Raw genomic sequence first — 27956 nt, 5'->3', positions numbered from 1 at the left:
AATACATCCCACCTTCACTCTCTCCCTCCCTGACCCGAATAAATAGCACACACTTTCAGCACTCAGAGCAAGGGCTTTGCACAGCAGCGCCCGCAGACAGACAGACACACTCTGATAACACACTCAGAGGAGGGAGAGATCACAGAGGCTGAAGGGCATGACAAATACAGGGACAGTAATGAAACGGCTGGACAGGGGACATCAGTAAAAGTCCAAATGAAACAAAGGACAAAAAATATCCAACTCATAGCCTCTTGGTGAATCTCACCAAGAACATGCACATCATATTTCACAGTAAAATCTATACTTTTTTTTTTTTTTTTTGAATTGTGACATTGTTTTTATTTCAATTCCCATACAGTGTTTGAAAGTATTTGTTTTACGGTTTGCAAATTATGCTTATTTTCCTGTAAAATAATTGTCTGCAAAGGACAGGATGGTTTTCATTATTGCATTAGAGTAGTGAGAATCATAGACAAAAAAAATTATTTAATAAAAATGTAAAAATTATGAGGGGTGCTTAATTGTCATAAAAATGCCACAATGCAAAAAAAAAAAATTTGAGGTGATTCAGACATGTTCTGTGTGAGACTGGCCTACAGTGTTGAGTGAAATGACAATTGTCCTCCTGACCTTGAGTTCTGGTTGGTCCCAAAAGTCCAGCCTGAGGAACGACTGAAGTTCTTCAATCTGTGAGCACATCAGCTGCTCTAGCTAATAGTAGCCCTGAACAGTTCAAGTTTGATTCCAGTGAAACACCTCAACTACACAAAACAGCTCCTTTCACCCCTAAGTCATAAATACACAGGGATTTAAAACAAAAATAATAACTAAAACATTAGGGAGAAAGAAGAAATGGTTAAAATTGTAAAACAATCTTCACTCTGGTACTCTACACTAAGTAAAATTTTGACTTTTTGCATTCTTTCTTATAGATTAACTTTTAATTGTCCATTACAATTTTTCCACATGATTATTGCTAAAATGGGAATTCATATTCATACCACTCGTTCCACCCATTTCTTCATTGGTCCTTGTTTGAGCAGAAACACAATGACGTTAGACTGTAATTCAAGTCTATTAAATAAATACTGCAATGGCCTGACACACTTTAAACGAGATTCAGTAACAGCTCTGAAATCAGCAACAGTAACACAAGAGAAAATTGAAATTTCTCTCCCATGACGACATAAAAACAATTGTGAAATGACGGTTGAGAGGTCTCTTGGAAGGTTGATTTCAGACATTTCCCTATTTAGCGCATCTCTCCCAAGCTCTGTATTGAAAGGTCCATGATGAAATTCAGTTTTCAGACACGCAGTACGGACCAAACAGCTCAAGATGCAGCACAGCTGTAAGTCACAGACGCTCCCGTACATGTGTGTTACTGCTTCAGACCCAGAGTTCATGGTTTTTTGATTGATAAAAGAGTTTAATGTGTTTTATACAGCTAGTATAAAGTCCTGTAGCTGCTGCTGGGACACAAGGGTGAGCTAGAAGATACCCACATCAATCCCAACATGAATGTCACTGAGTTGAGCACCGTCTCCCGTCTATGATTTGGCCCCTCGTGGACGGCTATGTCACGGGGTCCACAGTCTGTAAACGGTAGAGTGAAGGGGTTACCGTACGCTCTCACTGGTCCGTCAGAGTTTCTGGTTCGGATTCAGATTCCTGCTGCACCTCTGGTGTGATCATTCCTCTGTGGAGCTTCTCCAGAGACTGTTTCATCTACATGAGAGAGGACAAACCGTGTTAAAAACAAGATTTGCACAAGATTTATCATAAAGAAAAACGTGCACTTTCAAATCAAAATGGACACAATCTCATGAAATAGTAACAAAGACTAAATATTCACAGACAGTTATTACTTCTAACTTGTTTTCAGCAAATGCAGCATTTCGACTGCCTAATGAAGACATCTTAAGTTCAGCTCAAGCACACACCTGATCCAGAAGAGTGACAGAAGATTGTAGGATCTGCTGCCATTTGTTCATCTGGGCCTGGTGGAACTGCCTCTGGAGCTGCAGAACCTGCGCCCACTCTCCTGCTGTCTGCGGCAGAGGACTGCGCAGAGAAACAGTACAGAATCAGCATGCTGGAAAGCAGCGTGTGTGTACAGCCACTCAGTTTGACCATACCTGTCAGTTGAAGAGTACGAGTGCCAGGTCTCCAGCGTGTGTGCGGCCCGTTCCAGCGCCCAGAGTTTGTAGAAGAGCATCATGTTCAGAGCCACCAGAACCACCAGACTGAAGGAAGAACAGAGATTTCAATATAGCGATCTATACTTGATGGTGCAATATCAATGGTGAAAATGTGTGTGCGCGTTTTTCTTGAAGCACAGACAGAGGCTCTACCTGACACAGATCCTATATGCAGGAGGAAGCGAGGAAATCAAGATGAGAGAGAGAGAGGATCAGCAAGGACACATTAGTACGCAAAAGAAGGGAGAAACAGAAAAAGAGACACTTTACACTCTTTTTTAACAGGGTGTAAAGTATTGCACAGAAAATAGGAAGTATGTTAAAAGGGATAGTTAACTTATATTTATTATTTCTAATATCATATACTCAGCCTCATGTTGCATTGATTTTTTTCCACAGTGGAACCCCAAAAATACTTTGTTAGCTTGTCTTTTTGTACAGTGAAAGTGGATGAGGACTGGAGATGTTAAGCGCCAAAAAAAAAAAGTAGTCTATATAACTTGGATGCTATATTCCAATTTTTCTGAAGCTGTATGATAGCTTTCTGTGAGAAAAAAAATACTGAATTTAAGTTGATATTTACTCAGTTTACTGAAAGAAAAAAAAAGGACAATGAAAGCACCAGTCACCATCTGCCTTCATTGTACAGAAAAACACAGCTTGGAAATTCTGCTAAACTTGTCCTTTTGTGTAACACAGAAAAAAAAATCGTACAGGTTTCAAATGATATGAGGACCAGTAAAAGATGGCCATTTTCTTTTTTTTTCTTTTTTTGCGATGAAATGATTCATTCACGTCAACCTTAAAAATAAACATTATCAAGAGTGTTGTCCAATGAGGCACTCACTACGGTACTTCTGCTCTTCAGAAATCAGAGCAGAGCGTAACGTGCAGAAAAAGAAGCCACCACTTTAGTGATGACAACCCGGCGGTCTCAATGAGCTCAGATTGAATCTTGTTCATCTGAAGTGAGTTTGTGTTAACGCTGATATTACAAATGCACACAGAGTAATATTTAGTCAGCCAAAGGTGAAAACACTCACATGAAGCTCACAATGAGCAGGATGGTGGAGATGCTATTGTTGTTGTTGCCGGCTCCACGCCACCTATCCCCTAATTTCACATACTGAGCACCTGAAAAAACAGGAAAATGACTCATCAGCAGGCATGTGATCAGATAAGGACAAAAAAAGAAGGAAAACCTGAATTATATATTATATAAAATTCTATAGTTATTGAACACTTCAAAAACGTGTTACTATTGCAATATGAGTAATGTACTATAAAATTTGTTTTATTTATTTTATCAAAATTATTTCATATTATTAATAATAATAATTTTTATTATTTATTTTACAGGCAACAGTAAAATTACAATAGTAATATTTTAAGATAAATAAATATTATTTAATATTTAAATATTAAATAATATTTAAATTAATAAAATTAATAATTTAAAAGGAAAATCTAAATTATTACTCAAAATATTAGTTTTACTTTATTGAATTATATAATTATTAAATATAAATCAATAAAGACATACTATTACTGCAATAACTAGTGTACTGTAAAATAAAAGAGTATGTAACAATAATAATAATAATAATTTATTTTATAGAACAACAGTTAAATTATGATACTACGATTTATGTTCTTTACATTACTAAGATTTTTATTTTTTTTGTCAGATTCACACAAATCACGTAGGTCATACTTCTCAGGCCGAAAAATTCATATCTGTTTATTCCTTTAAAAGCTTGATGTAATTATTATTAGTATTAGTATTATATATTTAAATATTTTTATTAAAAAACATTCGTTTTATAAATTTTTTAAATTATATTATTATTACAAATCAAAGATATATTACTATTGCATACTGTACTGTAAAATAAAAATTAGCATTTAATAATATAATTTATTTTACAGAGCAACAGTAAAATTACACTACTGTTATTGCAAAAAATTTCTGCTAAAACTGATGGCTGTCTTAATTTCTTTCTTGCTTTTTTCCTCAGATTTATGTAATTCACGTGGGTCATACTTCTAAGGTCTTCTAAGGTCAGAAATTATGGAAATCTGCATAAATATGGAAAAATCACATCCCTGATTAGTCCAGTCAAAGCAATTCCGCATTCCACCACTAGATGTCAACACATTCCACATGGTCGCTTAAATCAGACTTAATTAAATTCAGTTCTGGTGCTCCCCTGCATCGACTGACTTACCAGCTGCCCTCCTTTCACGCTCATCTCCAATTCCTCGGTTGCCCCGCTCCCCGCCTCCTCCTCCCGCTCCATCCCTTTCTCTCTCCCGCTCTCCTGCTCGTCTGGGACAGTTGCGTTTGCGTCTGCGCAGGCCGGGGGGAGTCTTGGCGGAGTCCGCGGAAGGCACTTCCCCAGTGCTCACTACAGAAACTTCCGACTGCAACAGCGTTTCCAGCTTACACACCTCCATCTCTGACGAGGAACATGGGATTGTTTTTAGCACCAATGTCACAGTCAAGGTTTGCACTGAGACGAAAACCTACTCACCCATGTGTCTGTAATACTCTTCAATGCCGCTCCAAGTGTTCTTCTCTATCAGAGCTTTCACAAGACTCCACGGCTGCTTCCTGTAGCAGATATCAGAAGAGACCCTGCAGACACACACATTAAATATAATAATAATAATAATAATAACAACAACAACATTTTATAGTCATATTGATATATAATCACAATTTTTGGACACATTGCGAAGCTCTACAAACAAGCACAGCAAACCTGGAACTCTTTAAAAAATTTATTTTAAATTGCAATTGCAATTTTTAGCATAAAGATCGGAATTCAAATTTCCTCATAAATCAAGCAGCCCTAATGTGTATGAAGTATCAGGGATAACATTTTACTTACTAATTTTTGTGGCTATGTTCTTTCAAATGTGATGCATGTATTATGTGTTATCAGAGAGGACAGTTCACCTAAAAATGAAAATTGTCACCATTTACTCACCAGCACATCATTCCAAACCTATATCACTAACTTACTACAGTGGGACACAAAAACAGTTTGTACATGTAATTCAAGTCACTGTGGTCCAAAATTAAACTGGCAAAAATAAATAAATTATATATATATAATTATATATATATATCTTCCTTTCTTTCTGTTTTCCAAAAAAAATAAAAAATGCACAGGTTTAGAACAACATGATGGTGAGACAATGACAAAATTAAAATTTTTCCGTGAATTACCACTTTAATAAGAATGAAGGTGATTGAGGAACAGCTGAGATAAAAACAAAGCAAAAGATCTGTGTGGACCCACCTGTGTTTCCACCACAGGAGCAGTTTTTGGGCCCAGCGGGTTGTTGATGGCGATGGTGTAACTCAAAACTCTACTGCTGTTCCCACTGCTGCTGTCCTGTTGCCACTCGTGCACAGAGAGATCTGAACCAATCACACGAGAGAGAGAGAGCAGAAAGTTAGAGGCCGGGGAAAAAGAAGGGTGGATGATTACAGTCAGAGCACTTGCAGGGGCACAGGGAAGGGGCAATTATCCATGCAGACAACAAAGACAAAGAGCTCAGCACGAGAAAAAAAACACTTCTCACACTGTGCTATCCAGGCTACCACTCCTTGATCTACCATGTATATTTTCAACATTATTTGCTGTACAAAGCAGATAAAGTTACCAAGGAAAAAAAAGAATGAGGCAATGGTATTTTATGCTAAAGAACACAGCGAAACCAAATAGTCAAGTTGTCATTATCCGCCCAAAGGCCCCTATAGGACACACAGCATGTAAAGAGCAAAAGGGAGGGGGAAAGAGGACACGTGGGACCTGAAAGCTGCAGGAAAAGGCAATAACAACACAGCAGAAACCAGCCATGCATAGAACAGTCAGCAATACAGTCAATGATTAAATGCAAGCAGGACTCCAGTCCACTAGGGGCAGTATTTTAATAAGTATGCTGAAGCGAGAAAAAAAAATAAAACATTTAAAATGCAACAATGTAGGAGTAGCAAACTCCGTTACAAAATGGCAGTTTTAAACCTGAACTGACCGGTGAAGTGACGCTGTGAGAAGAGGTGCTGTATGAAGTGAGTGTCTGAGAACAGAAGGTCGTAGAGCTTGTCCACGCTCATGCGAACAACTGTGTTGATATGCAGCCGGCCGCTGAGATCCGCACAGAAGGACTCCACCTCGCCTGTGGAGATTAAACGTGACTCCTTATCAAGGACATAGCTATTTGACACATATTTACCTACTCTAAAGAAAGACTGGTTTCAAATCTTTCTGTTTTAATCTGAGAAATTAAGGTCAGTTTGCTGTGAGAAACAGGGAGGATATACAAGCACTCACTCTCTTCCTGAGTGTCAGAGGAATTGCTGGGGTCAGTTGGGAGCTCTTCATCATTGGTGATATCCAGTGACGAGAGGTTTCCCAGGCTGTGTGGGACAGTGTGAAGAGATTGAAGTGACTGATTGGCCGATTCTGACTGGCTGTCCCCGCCTTCTTCCACAATCTATAAAATGAATAAACACTCTTAAATCAGTGTTATCGTTAAAATGTCTAAAATCTTTTTCCTTAATTGAAATATAGCTGAAAATGTATATAAATATTAGAAGAAATAAATTAACTTTGAAATGTTGCTATAGCATGACTGAAAAAAAATTGTTCAAGTTGAATTACTAAAATTACTAAAGCTGAAAAATTCAAGCTAAACAGATATTTGAAAACTATTAACTAACACCCATAAAAAGCAAAATCACATAAAATTACTAAAACTTAAACTAGCATTAAAATAAAAATATAAAATAAAAGCTATTCAAATATTAGTAAAAATAAAAAGCTATTATAAAATATAAATAAATACTATAGTAGTACATAAATAAAACAAAAAAAACAACTTAAAGTCAGACATACAAACAATACATCACAATAAAAAGTACATAATGCCATTTAAAACTGGTAAAAGCCTAAAATACATGACCTGGGGTGTAAATATTTGCTCTGATAATGTTTTAGTTTGATTATGATTGTTTACTAAATTATGATTATTATTTACAAACATTCACTAATAAAATAAGACTGATTTGTAATCAGATTAATTGGGAAAAAAACTGACTCAAAAGAATAATTTTCAATGCAATCATACATCCCTATGACTTGCAAGCAAGTTTTACTCTGTACACATGCAGCATATTTCTAAAATATTTTATATAAGAAAACCCGATGAATCAGTTTATCATGGTTTTTGCAACCTTTTTGTCTCTGAATCTTCCATTGTAATGTTCTTTGAGCATAACCACTCTGCCAGGTATTTCACAGTTGGTTGCTGCTTACGGTTGAGGATGGGGCAGCTCCAGTGTTTGTAGTGGGTGGCAATGAGCTCTGGGAGCTGGGTGGACTGGGCTCAGGTTCGATGCTGGCCCGAGTAGACGGCACCTCCACAGGCTGGCAGGAAGAGGAAGAGTAGGATGGAGGTGAAGATCCTGAAGCGCAGGGAAGAACTGAGGCAGATGAGGGTGGAGAGGAGCCCACTGGAGCCACCAGCACTGAACCCAGATCCAGCAGGTCAGTGACGGAGACCGGCTCCTCACCTGGCCTACAAGACACAAACACATAGATGTACTGTAAGTGTCAGGGTTGTCGTAGTCTAATGTACAGAACTCTGAACTCCCTGACCAAAGCAGCAAAAACGCTGACATATCAAGGATGTTTACATATCAACCATTCAGTATTTATCAACCTGGCAGCAATGACAGGCAAAGAAACGTATATAAGCCTGAAGATACAGTAGCAAAAACAGTACATTTAATGCCAAGTATCAACGAGGAGAAGGAAAATTATCATGCAAAATGCAAAACGCAAAACTAAAATGCTTTCCTACTGGTATTCTAAGAGGACTTTAGAGGGAAAAATTTAAATGAGAGTAATGTATAATGGCCTTTTTGAACTAAAAACTAAAATAAAATATAGATAAGATACAGGTACACATTCAGCTTTCGCAGCATTCGTTGTTCCCCTGTGTTCTAAGATAAATTGAATAAAATAAAAATCTGTCTGTCCTTTTGGTAAATTTAATAAAAATAAAAATTCTAGTAATGTATATAATGTGGACATTTTTAATCAAAACCTAAAAAAAAAAAAAAGTGACCCTGGACCACAAAAGCAGTCGTAAGTTGCAAGGGTATATTTGTAGCAATAGCCAAAAATACATTGTATGGGTCAAAAATTATCGATTTTTCTTTTATGCCAAAAATCATTAGGATATTAAGTAAAGATCATGGTCCATGAAGATATTTTGTAAATTTCCTTCTGTAAATATATCAAAACTTCATTTTTGATTAGTAATATGAATTGCTAAGGACTTTATTTGGACAACTTTAAAGGCAATTTTCTCAATATTTGGATTTTTTTTGCACCCTCAGATTCCAGATGTTCAAATAGTTATATCTCGACCAAATATTGTCCTACCCTAACAAACCATACATCAATGGAAAGCTTATTTATTCAGCTTTCAGATGATGCATCTTATTTCACTTAATCACTTAAGACTGGTTTTGTGGTCCAGGGTCACATTCATAAAAAAATAATAATATTCTAGTAGTGTATATAATATAGCCTATTTAAGCTAAAACCTAAAACCAATAAAACAAAAAATAGATACAGGTGCACTGTAACCTTCTGTCTGTCCTTGTGTTCTAAGGTAAATGTAATAAAATCTCAAACAGATTCCTCTCAGTGTGGACTCACAGCAGGCCGTTCATATGTTCAGCAGTAGGGGAGACGTAGTCATCATCTTCACTAGTGAGCCCTAGCTCAGTGCCGTAACACTGGTGAACGATGTGCCATAGCTCTTTGGGAGACAGAGTCTGTGAAGGAGAAACATAAGAAACAGAAACCTCAGTGCGGGGCACTTCCAGGCTAAAGACTGCTTTAACCCCATTTCTGTGAGGCAGCCAAGCGGCAACCTTCCGGTCTCTCTCGTGAAACCAACACAGAAGTGACTTAAACTGTAATTCGTCAACTGGCCGCTAGAGGCTTCCCCATGTTAAAATGCCCAACTTTACAGCAGAAAAACACGTTTACAGCCTGGTTCAAAAAATAATTTTGGCAACTTTTTTGGAATTGGGTTTGTATATAGCTAATTTTGCCCTTCATGACAACTGTGAGGGGAGTGAATTTTTTTTATAACTCATCCGTTTAAATTATATTAAGCCTTAAAGTTCTGCATAATTAAGGGCGTGGCCTCTTGAGTGGCAGGTGGATTGCCGCTGCTGTCACCACCGTCGCAGCTACCAGCTCCTGCATCTTTGCCCATTTTCGATTATCCGTTAGTAATGTGCTACCAAGATGGCAACGGCCGGCTCCGCCCACTTTGAGCTTCAAAAATGCTCTTTAGAAACCTACAGGTGACGTCACAGACACTACGTAAATTTTTGCTGTATTTTTAGAGAATTATTCTGGCAACCACAACTGCCAGTTTATTTTTGTAAAAATGACAGGATTTTTTTATTATTATTTTTATTTTAGTTGCAGATCGAAAATATTCCCACTGACTCTGTTTGGCGTTTCATCCAAGTTCACTGCAATGCAAACTGGAACTGTATTTTTTTTATTAAAACCACAAGAAAAGAATTTAGCAAACGTAGCATTTGTTGAATGTTTGTTGCAACAATATAAGCCGCAGTAGCTTTATATTATAGTTCAGTTCTAACAGACAGGCTTGCAGAAGATGCTGTATCTGTGCATTGCAATGCATCTGTAGTCACCACCTGAATCTTGCCAAGTGCTAATTAATACGGACAATCGCCAAGTGATGTTGTTTGCCTGCCAAATTAATTTGTCTACACACCAACAAATACACAACACTGATTCTGACAGGAGACTTCAGATGGTTGTGTCTTTTATACAGATAAATGTACACTGTCAATAGTGCGATTCTCACCTTATCCATCAGTGCATTCTGCCATAGTCTGAAGATCATCATGTAGCTGCGATCCCTTGCCCCAAATGACGTAAAGAAGTGCTGACGAATGCAAGACCGGATTTTAATCCAAGGCAGAGTATTTATTGTCTTAGGAGGTTCAAAATGCAACTAACAAAAGAAATCCATTAATGGTCATTTTAGCATGCATATTCGATGTCTGCAGTGTGGTACCTTCTCGTGTTCAGTGCTAATTTGGATGGCGTTGGGGATGAGCTTGGCCGTCTTCTCCTTGGTCAGACTGGTCACATCTTTCAGCAGTATAGTTATCTGGTGATATATTGAGATAGAAAAAATATGAAGGATTAAATAAATAATGGACCAAAGCAAAGGTTGCACAAATAAACAAATTAACATCTAAGAACTACCATAAAAATGTTTTTGGTCAGTAAAAAATTTATACTTTGATTCAGCAATGGGTGTATTAAATTGATCAAAAGAGACTATTTCAATAATTTGTTACAATTTCTATTTCAAAAACATGCTGTTCTTTTGAACTTTTTAATAAAAGAATCATGAAAAAACAAAAAGAAAAGTACACAACTGTTTTCAACATTGATGATAATAAAAACACTTCTTGAGCAGCCAATCAGCATATTAGAATGATTTCTTGAGTAATGGCTGCTGAAAATTCACAGAAATAAATTATATTTAAAAAAATAATAAATAGAAGTTATACCGTCAAACTGTAATAATATTTCACAATATTACTGTTTTTACTGTATTTCTGAACAAATAAATGCCTTGTTGAGCTTAAGAGACTTTCAAAAAAATAAAAAAATTAACTTCACAGCTCGCCAACCTTTTGAAAAATAGCATGTAATGTTTGTTACACTGTGTGCAAAAAAATTATTAAACTACATGCATCTGCTGTATACTAATACACGGTACACCTACTAATAGATTATGAAATTCATTGTTGATTATTGTCAATATTGATCGTTATGGATTAGTTGTTGCAGCAAAGTCAATGTTTTCAGTAATTACCGTAGTCTCCCATCGGAAGATATTACTATAGAAGCAGAGCCAGTTCTCCGACAGGTAAAGGCGGCCTTGGAGCAGAATGTCCCTCTGCAGTGCACACGAGTAGTCTAGATAGAAAACAACATAAAATGAACACAACCAGAAGCCATGTGATTATCACACGGTGCTGCACTTAAAATAATATCACTCATTATATTCATTGGCTTTACAGATGAAGTAGTGACGCTCACCCACTATGAGACGCTCTGTATCAGGCAGCTTTTTAAAGAGTTTACGGAAGTCTTCATTCCTCTGTTTGTATGTAGGGCTGAGAACCTGTACATCAGAGAGTTGTGAGTGGAATAAAACAGCACTGTCAGCAAAAGCAAAAACACTGAGGTGTGAACTTCCCAAGACCCCAGGATACTTACATTATACCAGCTCTGCATTTTCTGAAACAAAGAAGAGAATATACAATGAATTTACTACATAAACATGTCAACAAAACAATCAAAATTGGCCCTATTTACTTTCTTAATACACATTCTTGGTTTTATTAAGCATAATTCATCAGTGCATTTTATTCCATTAATTAAATCATTAACATTATTTAACCAGCAAATGCTGCCTGGTTTCAGGACTTTGACTTCAAACTTGAATATGCAATGCAGACTTTATGCCCAATCAATCCCTGATGTTCACTACTCAAATGTTTGGAATAATTATGAGTTTTTCGTGTTTTTGAGAAAAGTATCTTATGCTGAAAAGACTGCATTTAATTGTTCAAAATACAGAACATAATTATAATATTGTGAAATATTATTACAGTGAAATAAAAATAAGAAATAATTTATAAAATAACATTTCTATTGAAATATATTTTAAAATGCGATTTATACCTGTGATGCCAAAAGTTGAATTTTGAACAACAAAATTCCTGTCTTCAATGTCACATGATCCTTCAAAAATTATTCTCATATTGCTTCTCAAGAAACATTTCCATTATTGCCAACTCCCATTATTGGAAACAGTTGTGCTGCTTAATATTTCTTAATATTCAGCTTTGCCATCACAGGAATAAATTACAAATTTAAATATATTCAAATAGAAAATGCTTTTTAGTTATAATAATATTTCCCAATATTGCACCATATTATCTTTCAGAATCATTTCTAAATGTTTGCAACACTAGCATTCCTCCTGCCTTATTTATTCAGAAAAGAACAGCAATACAGTGCTTAGTATGTGGGTGGAAGAGCAAGCGCTTGTCATATCAGACATTTGGATGAGTGACGACCATCAATCAGTCTCACTGGTTGAGAACGTGGCTTACCTTGGCATTGCGGGTGAAGTGTCGGGCCGCGAGCGGGTAGGAGGAGGTGGATGAGGAGGGAGTAGGAGGCAGGGGGCTCTCTGAGCCCCCAGCGCTTCTGTCCCCGCCCGCCTCCCCTTCACTGGCTCTGCCTCCCAGCACACGGCGGCGCAGGTAGGGTGAGCTGCCGGGAGTACTGCGCGGAGAATTACTGGCTGTACTGCAGGCGGAGGAGAAGTAAGGTCAGAGAGGAGACACAGACAGTCATCTGGCATTTCAGGACTGTGCTTCAACCGCCCTTAAAGGGCAACTGGGTCATGCACAAGGAAACGACAAAAAGGACAAGGTTTATCCACTATTTAGCAAACAGCATGTACTGATTACAACTAACTGATTCTGGTTTACAACATACAGTATGCAAGTTAAGGACCGACTCTAGACTCCCAAGATATTTTAAAACATAATCAAGCTGATAATCTGAAGAATTTCAGCTAGCACACCTACAAACAAACCGAAAGAACGTCCAGGATGGGTTCAGGTCAAAGCCCATGGATAAAGAACGTATTTATATGAATAACAATCGTTTCCATAGTAGCATTCCATTCCTGTTCCAGTCAAAAAGGTGACAACACAGATAGAGGCTTCTGTACACAAACACAAAGCCTTATCTGTTCACCAACATTTGATCAGTCTGATGAGACATTTAAATGCCAGACATATGAGACCGGTTTAGTCAAAGGAGTGCTGATAGTGGCTTTGAGGCATGTGAAATCAATCCTTAATACCAGTTGTTCTTACTATGGTTGGATGATACAGCAAAAACAGAAATACTATATAGGCTATATAGATCTCAATATTTTGTATGAAATGACTCAAAGGGATTGTTTTTCCATGTCATCATGTGGATTCACAATGTTTAAGAACAAAAACAGTATTTAAAAATAATCAAGGTATATGTAGTATATGTATACTGTGGAGACGTGCTGAAATCGCGCTTGGTCTCGTACTGTATCGCGTACCTTTGTCAGTGTCGTGGGCTTTGCTTGGCCATTTGTTGTGATAAACAGGAAAGTGTGTCCAGCTGAATTCAATTTGAGTTTTGTTAAATGAATAAAAAAGGAAGCTTCGTTTACCGCGGAAGCAGTCGCGGCTGCGGTCATCTGAAGACCAAAGAGTGTAAAGACCATCGACTCTACCGGGCAGGACACCGGCAAAGGATAAGTATCGCTTTTTATTTCTCCTCTTTCCTATTACTTGTTTCACTTCGGTTTCAGTTTTTTTTTTTAATAACCATTTCTTACTATGTGTCAGTAAGTTGTTGTTATTTTAGCATTTGTGTTTGGCTCAGTGTTATTTTTTTTAGGATTACTGATAAACTAATGTAGTTTGATTTGTATTGTATTATCTATTTTAGATTTAGTTACAGTTGTAGTAATGTTGTAATTTTATTAAGATTTTTATTATGTCTATATAGGTTTTTTATTAAGTTTTAGTTTTATTTAATTTGAGTTATTTCAGTACTTCAACATACAAAATGGTGTGTGGCTGTACATACACATATGTAGTTGTTTTATGGTGTTTGGCTTAGTGTTATGTTAGAATCATTATTATACTCATACCTTTTGTTCTTTTAATATTTTTAATTGTTTTTAGCTTTATTTTTTTGTTTTCATTTAAATGTTTAGTTTTGAAATATTGTTGTATGCGTTTGTCATTTTTATTTAATTTCTTTTATTTTCTTAAATGTGTGTATATATATATATATCGTATTTATAGAGTTTTAGCTTTTAGTTTTAAATACTTTTTCTTATTTGTAAGTCGCTTTGGATAAAAGCGTCTGCTAAACGACTAAAAGTAAAGTAAAGTATATTTTACATTAAATGGCCATTAAATACCAGGGAAAATAATGATTAATCAATCATTTCCATTCACATGCATTAATATAACAATATATAATAATAAACAGCAATGCTTGCCTACAGATAATTTACAAAAATATATGAAAACTGGCTTCCATCTTTAAAAGAGAGCCTCAAAACAAGAAAGGATCACAAAATGAATGGTTTTAACATTTAGGGAATGTGATCATAGTCAAATAACAAGCATTAAATTGTAAAGAATATATTGCGTATCTTTAATAAATCACCCAGTACTACTTGCTACGACACAACAGAGAATGGAAACCATCGAAGGCTATAACATTAACGGAAATCAACTAATGTCAGGACTACATTTGAAATACCTAAAAAAAATTCTGCCTTTACCACAAGTTATCCTGTTTGTAATGCATTTGAGTTGATAAGTTCAGTCAGTTCAAACTGAATGTTCAGTGCAAGAAAGGTTTTGAAACGATCCTGCAAAACACCATACAAATACATAACAGACAGTCACACTTCAGGACATCGATTAGACACGCCTGCTGCAAGATGAGAAGATGAAGAGTCACAGAAGACAATGGCGTAACAACAACAGACCCTTACTAAAAAAAAAAAGCACTGTGGCAGTTTGCAAGGAGGTAACCAAATATTACTTTACTTTATCTTTAACAAATTTGGCCTATATTTAACAAATATCTGCTTGGATCCCAGTCTCACGTTGTCTTGGTAACAGAGGGAATAGGGGGGCAAATATTGAAGTTTCCAAGGTAACACAGCAGGATCATGAGAACACATTTCTCACTTAACTTGTTGGTCTAGTGGCTTCAAATGTGAAATGTAAGCAACCAAAAGGAATGAGCAAGTTTAGTTGATTTTATATGTCAGCAAAACCAGTCACACAGATCCTAGCAAAAGTGAAAGAGCAGTAAAACAGCATGCAATCCCAATAATATCCTAACAATAGCCAGAATAAATGCCTTTTATTGGCATACTACCACAAATGTTATTTATTGACAGCCACTTCGTTTCTTATGCGTGTTGATAAAATTGTCAATCAAATAATAAATCAGATTGATTACATTTAATCAGAACATTAAAATTGTTAATAAGTCAGTTGACTCGATAACAGCTAGGAACGATTCAGTTCAACAGGTGAACGAATCGTTCGGTCCGACTTGATGGACCGGTTCGATCGATTCATTCAAAAGATTCGACTCAAACGAATCGGACATCGCTACAGCAAATTTCAACAGAATGAATGGGCGGTCTAATGCTGAATCTAAAAAATACTAATGCCGCGAGCTTCAGCTGCTGACATCTACACTGCGTAAACCAATGCAAATGTGCAAAAAGTGCCTGCATTTTTGTCATTTAAATAAAGTAAAGGCATAACGAAGACGGGGTTTGCATGCAGAACGTGCACAAAGTAAAACTATAGCACGCGCCAATCTAATCCTCAGTGCTGAACGTGCATTTGTGCACACCGGGATAGATCACACACACAGAATGTCGATGTCATCAGTGCGGTTTAGGGATGCAATCGCAGTTGCATGCGTGTTAACGCCTTAACAACCTTCTACTGCACCGTGATGCAAGAACAACTGATAGAAGTGAACGGTTAAACAACATTAGCATACGCTTTGTAGAAACAACATCATTATGCATGCATTGCATAAAATAACTAACCCATTTGCTACTTACTCGAACATGTCATTGGGTGTTTTCTCGGTTCAGTGCGTGATGACCACGTTTATTTTACAGTAGCCTCTCAATATAGCACAGCGCCGACACAACAGACGGTACATTCAGATTAACAAACCGAATGCATTGGAGACACTGTTCATCCGCAGCCCGTTCTAGTCCAACAGAACGCGATCGTTCAACTTCCCCATCCCACAAGAGGAACCAGACCCCCTATAAAACGCAACCACAGCGGTCTCCACCATAGCGCCCCAGCTATCCTAAAGCAACCTACACACTGGGTAAGAGAGGGAGGGGGAGGAGAAAAGAAGATGTACTGTGTGGAGGAGGGAATCAACACCGTTTGAGGCAGTAGCCCTCTCTTTACTACCACACACCAGGGCCAGACCATAAGGGGACTACGCTTGGAGTTGATGTGAAAGCACTCGAGTCAGTAAACGATTAAAGATTTAAATGCTTTGCTGATGGACTGGATGCCTGGAGCTGGTAAGGACACAAAGTTATTCAAATTAAGGGAATCAATCCCTGTATCAAAAACTGGAAACCTGGCTTCCCAGTCCCAGTTTGCATAGAGACCGTACAGTGCATAATAGTTCTGAGAGGTCCGACCGCCTCCATAATCTGTTTTCCTGGGAGAGGCTGCCATAATCTCAGTAAGAAGGGTGACGGGTGGCCAAGACATATAGCTACACAAATACAGATTCCTAAATCATATACAGCCAGTATGGCAATGGATAAAAGTAAATAAATAAATGTAAAGGTAGCAATTTAGCTATAAGCATCTTTATTAATAATTTAAAAAAGGGGTTGAGACAATGGGGTCAGATTGAAAACATAATACCGTATTTTATGAAATATAATTTGTCTTTCCTTTTAATCATCTGAAATGTGCTATGACTTAAGCAGTGTATTTTCACTGGTAGTTTCAATAAATTTAAAGGATTTTTTGTGGAGTAAGGGGAACTAAAATTTTATATTATTTCTGAATAATATAAGAATGTAATAAAGCAATTTTGACCTGGTGCAATATATATTTAGATGCAACTTATTTTCTGGAAAATATGGTACATTACAGATGCAAGTCAATTAGGTATGACAAGTGTTTTTTTTAGACCTCAGGAAATGGGGCGATCAATGTCACTCTACCTTTCACTTCTGAGGTTTTAGTGGCATCGATCCAACACAGATAATGCTCTTCCTGTGCAATAATCCACTAGGATTGAGGTTTTGAAGCTCAAAGCAAGTCTATTTCTGCAATTCCTGTGTCTGTAAGGAGCAGAGTTTAAAATGTGTGTGATCTGAGAAATGCAGCACTAATCAAGTCTCCTAAAAGGATCTCAAGTTTATATATAGACATATGGCACACAGAACCACAATTACATCATGGTCAAAAAGGCCAAAGCACCCCAAAGAGGCTTAGACAAATAAAAATCTTCAGACAAGCAGCAACTGATGTAAACCGGGTGAACTACAGGCAAAGTGCATGGGTTGCACAGAGGTTTAAACAGGCAATTATAATCCTCTCTTTTCATGCTATTAGGAGGTGATAGATAAAATTACATAATTATAATATAGTTAATGTTATTCACAATACAAATTACAATGCAAATTCCTGACATGCAAGTTTGCACAGCAGGAATTTGCATTGATTTTGGACAGATAAACAAGCTACAGACACTGCTAAACAAACAAGGCCCATTCTACAGTCAGCAAAAACGATTAATGCAAGTGAGCAATAAACAGGCTTTAGCTTTACCCTCTTGGACTTTAGATTACACAGATCTGTCTAAAAATAAAGGAAGGATGGATTCATCAGATGGAAATGATTCATACTGTAATACTCATTCGTGCATGTCTGAATCATTTCAAGGGTGATAATTCATAGCCATAAAAATGCATTTTGTTTGTTTTCAGACTAACAAGGATTGTGTCCAGAGCTGCTGCCAAATTGCAAGGTTTAAGGTTATAGTAAGCTAATAAATAAATAAGCACTTGCTAAGCAATATCCAGAACCTTGTAAAACATCAGAATAGGCTCCAATTCAGTGCTAGTCTTCGAAATGACTGAGCAACAAAACAGAAAGAACTAGGTCAATGAAACGGGTTGGTAGATGAGAAGGACAAGGGCACAGCTGTTCATGTGGCGTGCATAAAACACCTTTCGCTCTCCAAGCTAGTCTTTTCACTGGCTGACAGTCTTCACTGCAGCATCAAAATAACAGCTTCTGATTGGGCAGCAGTGACATCACCAGAAAAGGCGGAACATTCCCACTGGGTAATAGTGATGTCATGTGTGCGAGAGCCAGACAGCTCAGCCCCGCCTCCATCTCTCCACTGCCAAGAGCACTCGTCCTCTGTGGTCTCTCTTCTGTCACTCTATCATCTTTCCTATTACTCAATGAAAAGGTCTCAATAAACCTCACCTAATTACAGTGTTTCAGGACTCCATTTAATTTGGTCCCTGGAAATATTTCTGGACAGATTCACTGTAATTATAACAAGCAATAAAGCACAGCGTTTATATGCATGTATGGAACTATTACAGGCCATATTTCTAGTGTAGATTGAATGATGGCAGTTTACTAGGGAACACTTACATTTTCATTTGCATTGAAAGAATGCTCTGGACCATGGTTATAATGTTCTGGAATTTCTGAATTTGTGGCATTACCTTTATGTAATGTTAAATAAATACTATTAAACATGTCCAAATTAAGTTCTTAGCAATGCATTTTACTAATCAAAAATTAAGTTAGGAAATGTACAAAATATCTTCATGGAATATGACCTTTACTAAAAGGGTTAGTTCACCCAAAAATGAAAATTAGCCTGTGATTTACTCACCCTCGAGGCATCCTATAGGTGTATATGACTTTTTTCTTTCAGACGAATCCAATCAGAGTTATATTAAAAAACTGTCCTGGCTATTCCAAGCGTTATCATTGCAGTGGGTGGGTGCTTCTGTTACACAGTCCAAAACACGTAAAATAAATTGCGTGCATCCATAATAAAACGTGCCTTACACGACTCCGTGGTGTGAATAAAAGCCTCCTGTAGCGAATCCATGTGTTTTTGTAAGAAAAATATCCATATTTCAAACATAATAAACACTTTTCTCTCACTTCTGCTATCTGTCATATGCGGAAGCTGTTCCGGCGGATGACGTAGGACGTATGCGTCGCACGCGCGCCTCTGAGATATGCTAGTCTCACGAGTTAGTTTACAGGAGCAAAGGAAGCAAAGTTTCCTTACTTTAGCAAAAGAAAACCAGTCTCCTCTTGGCTTAGGCCCTATATCGAAATCCTCGGTTTGTACTTCTAATTCATAACCGGCATTTTGTTTTGTTCTCTCTCCGTGTTCGTCACTAATCATGCTATGCCGACGTCCTACGTCATCCCCTTCTAAGTACCTGAGTACCACAGTTAGATAAATATGGATATTTTTCGTACAGAGACGCATGGATTCGTTACAGGAGGCCTTTATTCGCCCCCCGGAGCCGTGTGAGGCATGTTTTACTACGGATGAATGCACTTTATTTGACGTCTTTTGGACTGTTGAACAAATACACCTGCCCACTGCAATGATAGAGCTTAGAAGATTTTTAATATAACTCCAACTGGATTCGTCTGAAAGAAGAAAGCCATATACACCTAGGATGCCTCGAGGGTGAGTAAATCATAGGCTAATTTTCATTTTTGGGTGAACTAACCCTTTTTTAATATCCTAATTATTTTTGGCATAAAAGAAAAATCGATAATTTTGACCCATACAATGTATTGTTGGCTATTGCTACAAATATACCCGGGCTATTTATGACGGGTTTTGTGGTCCAGGGTCACACTTATGTATGTGTGTGTGTGTGTGTGTGTGTGTGTGGTGTACAGTATTATATTCAAGTATACAGTAACAGTTATTTTTAAACAATTAAATGACCTGTATAATACTTCATACTTAAAGAATTACTTATTTACTCGCACTGTGTGTGCCTTACTGTTACCATGTTTCTTGCCGTCTTTATAAATGCAACTAAGGAACAAGTCAAACCTATTTCCTGTGGTAAATGACAAATACTGTTGATAGAGCTTAACTGCATTGCACTCTGAACAAATTCTGAATTTGACTCTGAAGGGAAGTGAAACAAACACTTCTTTAAATTAAAATTAAATTAAGAAAATACAAAACATGCCAATGAAGAAAAAAAAGACAATAAGTCTATCTATGGAAAAGGTAATGCTAATAAGCATGGGTCTTAAAACCAAAAACATCTCATGCCTAACCAGAGTGTTTCTCCACCTCTTCTCATTGCATCTGCACCTGCAGAAATATCCCTCTGAGCATCTAGCATGGATGCACTTAAGAAAAAAAAAAAAACTCGGCATAAGGAAGTGCTGCAGACTGCACAAGCAAGAGGGGGAACACACTGACCTGCTGCTGCCACAATCCGAGTCCTTGCTGAGAAGGCTACGGATAGACCAGCGAGAGCGCCTGCTTAGGGAGGAGCTCTGTGACCATGAGCGGGATGGGGGTAGGAGAAGCACGGAGGGGCTGCTCTGCTCTTCCTCTTCTACATTAGAAACCCTTGGAGGCGTTGGAGATGCACGTGACAGGCTTTGGCTCCTATCTCGTTTCCCTTGCCCTTTATCCCAACGGTTCTTTGATATGTCCTCTTGAGGCACTTTGGCTCTTCTCTTCTCCCGTTTTCGGCTCCGAGAGTGGTACCGGTGTGGCCGTGGGCTTGGGGAACAGGACCATGACTCCGTATCGGACGACGGTGGGAGAACATTTAGGATTGGAATGGAAATGGGCTCAGCTATGGTAATTTCAGGAGGTGGTGTCACAGCCATGTTCTACAGACTTTCACGTATTACCTAGAACTTTCTGCATCAGGATTGTCTAAGGCTGCCAGTTTCATTGAGGACAAGTTTCACCATGCACAATCATTCATTGAGAAATGCTAGATATTTCCTACTCTCTAGTCTTCTACATGTAGCCTGGAAATTCCACTAGAGCCCAAAATAAATATTCCATTATGGCAATACAATCTGATGACATTTGGAAAAGTCTGCATCCATTGCAACTCACTGTCCTGAAGAAAGAAGTCAGCAGTTCAGGTTCCTTCACAGCTGTACAGCATATATACAGCATTAACTCCTGCAGCAGGAACTCAAAAATGGGGTGGAGCCATCACTGAAATACAATTTACATAAAAATGTGCAGCCATCTCTTGTGCAGATCATTTTTAGAGGAAAGAAAAACCCAGAATTTGAGCAGTCGAATTTGTTTGCAAATGTCAAATCCATCTTCTTCCTGTTTCTCTGTTGCTACTAAAGGCGTCCTTCAAAAAAGTCTCTGCCCCCTTTTCTTCTACAAGCACAGTTCACAAAAAAATGCAGTTTTGCAATCCACCTCGTTATCGCGATTCGCACATCAGGTATGATAATATCATGTTGCTGAGGAGGGGAAAAACTGTATTTGTTTTTAACTTATTCAAGCCACAGACTTAAAAAAAGGTTACTTGAACTCCTTTATATTGTACCAAAACGTATCTTTACAGATCAGTTGTATAATATTATGTTTTTTCAGGGATGAGCATACAGTACTGCCATCATTTAACGCTAATTTTAACAGTGAGTCACAGTTTTGTTATAACAAAAAGGGCCAAATGTGGAAGAGATTCAATGATTTAAAATAAAATGCATACATTTAGGAAATGTAAATAACAACTTCAAAAGTTTGAGGTCGGTAAGATTTTTGGATATTTTTGAAAGAAGTTTCTTATGCTCACCAAGGCTGCATTATTGCTTGGTCAGAAATACAAAAGAAAATGAATATTGTGAAATCATTCTAATATGCTGATTTGGTGCTCATGAAACATTTATTATTATCAACCAAAAAAAAAAAAGTTGTTACAATTGAAGCTGTTGAGCTGCTTCATATGCTTGTGGAAACCATAATCCTTTGATGAACAGAAAGTTCAAAAGAACAGCATTTATTCGAAATAGAAATGTTTTGTGACAATATTGAAGTTACGAGAATACTGTTTGTGTGCAAAAGAAAAAAAACCAGACTTATTCAACAATTTGTTGCCTCTGCGTCACCCTGGCACCATTTTGGAGAGTATCCACTAGGCTTGCCGCGATAGACGGTGCTGACGGTGATACCGGTGTTAAGCCGCAACACCAGTTACGTCACTTGCCCACCGCGTCACCGACCCCCACCGTCGTTTAGATTTTTTATAGTAATACAAATAATTTAGTTCAGTAAAAGAACAGACACTACAATTAAAAACTGAACGCGGCTATTCAATGCAGCGTGCCGAACGACAGTCGCATCACAGATCAGATTTCATTTATCCATTGAGGAGAGTGAGTTGAGCTAACTGACAAGAAGAGTGGGGTGAGACAGACAAGACGATCACGGATGATTTAGTTTCGAAACGAAATGCAAAAGCGCCTGTTTGGCAATATTTTGGATTTTGAAAAGCCTGTTGACTTTTGCCGCTTATCTGATTTTGGAAGTTTTTTTAAACATTTGTTTCTTATTTAATTTGTTCCACATTGTTTGCTGATTTTTACTTTATTTAAACTTTGTGTCATTTATTTATTTTATTTGACATCAAGGTGTATGTCATGCCTCCAAGCTTTCTTACTCGTTTTGCTAATAAACGTTCTACTTTCTTATTTATTTGGTTATATATTATACACGTTTATTTATTTCAAGTTTTGTATACCTATTTAAACTTTATGCAAGTTAAAGTCAAACGCGTTCAGAACATTATTTAAACGAAACCGATATTGTGGTATTTTAAAAATACATATCATAAGAAAAATAAACACCGGTATTCGGTATGAACCGGTATACCGCCCAGCACTATCCCTAGTATCCACCGAACGTAAACAGCATTTGCTGTTCTGTGTTAGCTGTGCCACGCAGATACGTTTTCTACATTGTTTGCGCTTTGATCTGAACGAAAACAACATATCTGCGTGATGCAGCTGACACAGAACAGCATACTTCTGTTAAGTGAATACTTTTTCCAAAATGGTGCCAGGGTGGAGAGGAATTGTTGAATAACGTTTTTTTTTTCTTTTTCTTTTGTGCACAAAAAGTATTCTCATAGCTTTGTAAAATTACGGTTGAACCCCTGATGTCACATGGATCATTTATTTACCAATGTCCTTGCTACATTTCTCGTTTCTTGAAAAAAATTCTTACTTACCCCAAACTTTCAATGGTCAGAGGGTTGCACCCCAAATATATTTCCACATAGGGCTGCACGATAAATCGAAATGGAACAGAGATCGCGATTCGACAGAAGCTGCGATTGTCATGCATGTCTTAGTGAAGAACGGTTCTGTGATCAGCAGTAAATCTCCATCCAAAGGCCAGAGGGAAATAAAGTATATTTATAATGCAATGCCTTTATCACTGCTTAAATACTATGAAATATTTTGCATGCCTTATTCTGTGTAAGAAGCCACATCATCTCACAGAAGGATTTATTTCAAACACTCGACTGACGTTATGAAGTGAGTTTGGGGTAAAAATATGTTATTAATGTGGTATTTTCACATGCTTTCAGATGGAGCAGCATTTACTTCACAGAGCCATAGTTCACTGAGAAGCTATGCAAACAGCTGTCATTATCGCGAACGATTTCTTCGATTTCATAATCGCGCAATAAAATCGTCTGCGATTTTTTTGCGTAACTTGTCAGTGAACTACAGCTATGTGTAGTCCATTCTGCTCCATCTGAAAGCATGTGATGATGATTTCCTGCTGATTACAGAACCGGCATTACTATCAAAATGCGCATGACAATCGCATTTGATTAATTGCACAGCCCTATTTCCACATAATTATAAAAACATTTATAAGAAACAATGTAAGAGAGAACAAAGTTTGCTACTAAATGAAAAGTCTTGTTGGATAATATCCTCCCATATTCTTACGGTATTACTCCTCTAAATGATATCATGACTGACAAATCAGATTCAGAGCAACACAAACATAAAATCATATAACATAAGTGGATAAGTGGTGCAAAAGTGGATTTATTATTATTATGCATACACCTGCATAAGTGGTGTTTAAAGCTGTTATTAATGTATGGGTGGAGTAACCATAGCATGATTACAGTATAATGCAGCCATCATTCTGTGATTATTTTTTCATTTGTCACCTGAAAGCTTTGAGAAACACCTCTAGATATTGTGACGAGAATACAAGCTAAAAGTAGTTAATTAAACTGCTAACATGAAGGTTACAGGCTCTATCCAAAAAAGAGGTGAACCAAAACAATTACAAACTATTACAATCCAGGACAAAAAAGCCACTGAACCTCAAGCTACTGCCTTTGATTTAACTTAAGTGTAAAACATCAACAGCTTAATCTAATAGAAAATATAATGAAATACCCAGTGAATTTTGAACAGCTGCTTTACCTATTATTGTATTATTGGCTTGTATCATGTTGCTGAACTTCCTCCAAAGGGAACAAGACACATTTTGAAAAGCAACGGAAATGCACATGTAAATAGAAAACCTGTTTTCTTTTCTAAACTGACTATCAGCTTTGCATGTTTTACCTTGGAACATTTGTGCACATTGTGTAATGTTTACTGTGGTTAAAGAAGACAAGGGCCCCCAAAACTAAGCAGTTTTTCCTGTCAGTGTTACTACAAGCTGGTGAGCCACACTGAGACAAATCAACCACCACAATACTCAAGCTGCACAATGTGTCCTCTTTATTGTTCGCTTTTTAAGATGCCTTCCTGAACTCAATGAAACTAACATAAGTATCAAGCAAAAGAAAAACAACACTTTCAAAAATACAAACTAAAAAGCATGACCCAAAATAGTACTAACACACTCTTATCACACCAAGTGATAAGACAAACATAGCCAAATCAGCAGTCATCAATCCTGACCTTTTAAACTGTTGAGAAATTGTGCAGAACTTCCTGATCATTGGCAAATTAACATAAATTCCTGTGAAAACCTACTGAACTGTTTCATCACTAGGCTTCAGAACAAGACTGACAGCTATTTATCAAAGGCAGGGACAAGATCTGCCACTTTATTTACTTCCCTGTTTGAACAAGCTAAATCATGTCTTGGTTTTGTTTGAACAAATCAAACTAGGGCTATTAACACTTTCACTTACACACACACAAAGTGTAAAAACCAGCAGTATGATAAATAAAAACAAGTATACAAACAAACATTTTTATCATCAAGTCATACTTCAGTTGAATGAAGGACATCAAGGGCAGATACTTTATGAACTTAACAAAAGTCTAATTTAATAAGAAGAATAAAGAAAAAAAATAAAATAATAAACAAACCAATAATAATAATAATTCCTACCTCCCATTGGACGAATTACCCCCATTGTTTTTTTCCTGTTCGGCCTCATACACCAGACGGGCGACAGTACGAGGAGTAATGTTAAAATCCACTTTCTCGCAGGAACACATCAGCACCCCAAATTTAGCCGGAAAGCTAACCAAAAAAAGTAGCTTTCGTCGCCAGTTTTCAAATTTAGCCACTGTTTTCCAATTATGTATTAATGTTTAACTATTCCGAGTCTACATACGCGGACAAATGCGTACATGTCAAATCACACTTCAGTAAATAAACCATGCCAGGCGTTAGCAGTGCTAACGAACCGGTCAGCTGTAAGTTACTATTCAGACAGTTGAGGCGAATACTAGAAGCTAGTTGGCTAGCATGCTAATGAAACCGGTGGGAGAGAAAACGGTCCTGTTGACTTTTTCCCAGCCGTGATTTCGCCTTTGCACCGTTCCGAAATCCTAGTCACAAGTCTAGCACTAGTCATAGTTTGTTCTGTATGAATATGCCTCATTAAATTATGTAGTTATTATATTATAAGTATACGAACTTTTCCTAAGTTTAAATGCTACACGAAGAGATAGTAAGATAGAGCTGTTTCCAATGCGACGGGCAAAACGTTTCAACAGGGTACGTTAGATTCAAAGTCCAAGACAAGTACAGTGACACTTTAATGAATAAGTAATTAAAGTATGAACACATATAAGGAGAAAAACAAATACGGACATCGTTGATATTAAAACGCAGCTCAAAGCGGAAAAAATAAATTAATGGAAATTATACTGAATTATTTACACCCCCGCCCGGTTTACTTTATGGTACAGTCGAGCGAGAATCCATCGAAAGACACTTCAGCGTGCGCAGACAACAAATAACGGGTGTTTTGGCGTTGTGTACTAACAGGCCTGTACACAAATAATTCATCTTAAACACCAATAAAGTGCTTAAAATTACAGAAATAAATGAATAGTATATATGGAACATCTAATGAGTTCGTATTACCAAGCAATCATAAAGCATGACAAGTCATCAAAAATCCAATAGATATGTATAAGCTTAAATTATTATACACTGTAGATACATATTAAACATTCCTATCCTATAGTTCATATAATCCTCAAATTGATTTCTACATCACTAAATTTTCCCAGTCTGATTTATTTGATTACTGCACCCTCTTCAGGACATTAAGTGTAGCGTGTTTAACCTAAACTCAAAATAGAGGAGGAATACTTTAATAATATGGGAGTCCAACAATGACAGTTTGAAACATTTAGATTGGTTAATAGAAATCCTAAAAGAGTGAAGTGTGCGTAGGTATTGGATAAAACTGCTTACCTTGAATGCTTGTTTCAACGCTTTTAATAATCATTAATCTATCAAGCAATGAGAGATGAGTTTGGAATAGATATTTTCTTGCCCGTTTCAGCCCGTTTCTCGCCAAGAATTGGGTCACCTTGCTTTCAGAGGGCTAAAGAAAAACACAGACACGTTATTATGCCTATTAGGCCTACTGAGGCGACTTGTTGACCATTCCCCTGTTGAAAAAACCAGCATATGCTGGTTAGGTATGTTTTGACGCTGGGATGCTGGTTTAAGCTGGTCCTTTGCTGGTTTAAACTGGTCCTTTGCCAGTACATGACCAGCATAAACCAGCAAATTACTAGTTTAAACCAGCAAAGGACCAGCTTAAACCAGCAAAGGACCAGTTTAAACCAGCAAAGGACCAGCTTAAACCAGCAAAGGACCAGTTTAAACCAGCAAAGGACCAGCTTAAACCAGCAAAGGACCAGTTTAAACCAGCAAAGGACCAGCTTAAACCAGCAAAGGACCAGCATAAACCAGCATCCTAGCGTCAAAACATACCTAACCAGCATATGCTGTTTTTTTCAACAGGGTCATCTCACAGTCTTCTTACCTTATGATTATATTTTATTCTAAATTGTATAAAAACAAAACAATCTCCTGAGATGTGTTCTTGAACTTGAAGATTTACAGCAAACCACCGAGCTGTAAGTTCAATATTAACCGTTATGTATGTTATCATGCGGAAAGATTAGGGTATAGATTATTTAATGTATAGACTATGCTATGTAAACAGACTGTAAGATGTTCCGGTCTCTACAGCTTTTCCTTTCAATCAGGTTCCGCGAGAACGTTTCGTTTATTAAAACATATGAAGTAACCTTGACTCACCACTTAATTCGATTCTGACAGGGTTTCAGCACGTGTTTCCTCTCTAGTGCCAGTGACTCGTCTGATGTTATGAGTTGTGTTGGTGTAGCGGAGAGGTTCCACAAGGTTGTGTTGCTGAACGTCTGCTGGCACTGAATGGGCAACTCGAGCGGTGCTAAATATAAAAGTTCACCAGCTCGTCGTTAAGGAAATTAGGTGGGACGCTTTGCGTACGGCCTGCTTGTGTTTGGGGAGGGTGGTCTGACGTTTGGGGGACCAAAACAACAACCTTCACTCCAGAAGTTTATCAGCTAGGCCTACTCAGTAAACCCCTGACGCAATCTGACATGACATGACGTGTCAGTGTAAATACTTTACCTTAACACTCGTAACA

General features: G+C 37.4%; 1 protein-coding gene across 1 annotated transcript; it reads right to left on the bottom strand.

Moving 5' to 3' along the window:
* Nucleotides 1-241: 241 nt before the first annotated feature.
* On the bottom strand, nt 242-27881 carry LOC107600522 (GRAM domain-containing protein 1A-like). The gene is made up of 22 exons (XM_016292457.1): nt 27584-27881; nt 26726-26858; nt 20459-21483; nt 12478-12676; nt 11576-11596; nt 11396-11480; nt 11169-11272; nt 10356-10451; nt 10143-10223; nt 8948-9066; nt 7535-7796; nt 6551-6713; nt 6252-6395; nt 5513-5634; nt 4938-4948; nt 4739-4842; nt 4433-4663; nt 3248-3338; nt 2358-2369; nt 2142-2249; nt 1947-2067; nt 242-1731 (listed from the first exon to the last, which is right to left on the bottom strand). Exons 3-22 carry the CDS (start codon nt 20875-20877, stop codon nt 1636-1638), a joined length of 2589 nt encoding a protein of 862 aa, XP_016147943.1. The 5' UTR covers nt 20878-21483; nt 26726-26858; nt 27584-27881; the 3' UTR covers nt 242-1635.
* Between the last annotated feature and the right edge of the window lie 75 nt (nt 27882-27956).

The sequence above is a fragment of the Sinocyclocheilus grahami genome, unplaced genomic scaffold, assembly GCF_001515645.1.
Source record: "Sinocyclocheilus grahami isolate Dianchi unplaced genomic scaffold, SAMN03320097.WGS_v1.1 scaffold285.1, whole genome shotgun sequence".
Classification (NCBI taxonomy): Eukaryota; Metazoa; Chordata; class Actinopteri; order Cypriniformes; family Cyprinidae; genus Sinocyclocheilus; species Sinocyclocheilus grahami.
The sequence above is the reverse complement of the archived record's forward strand: the minus strand, read 5'-3'. Positions and strand labels throughout refer to the sequence as shown.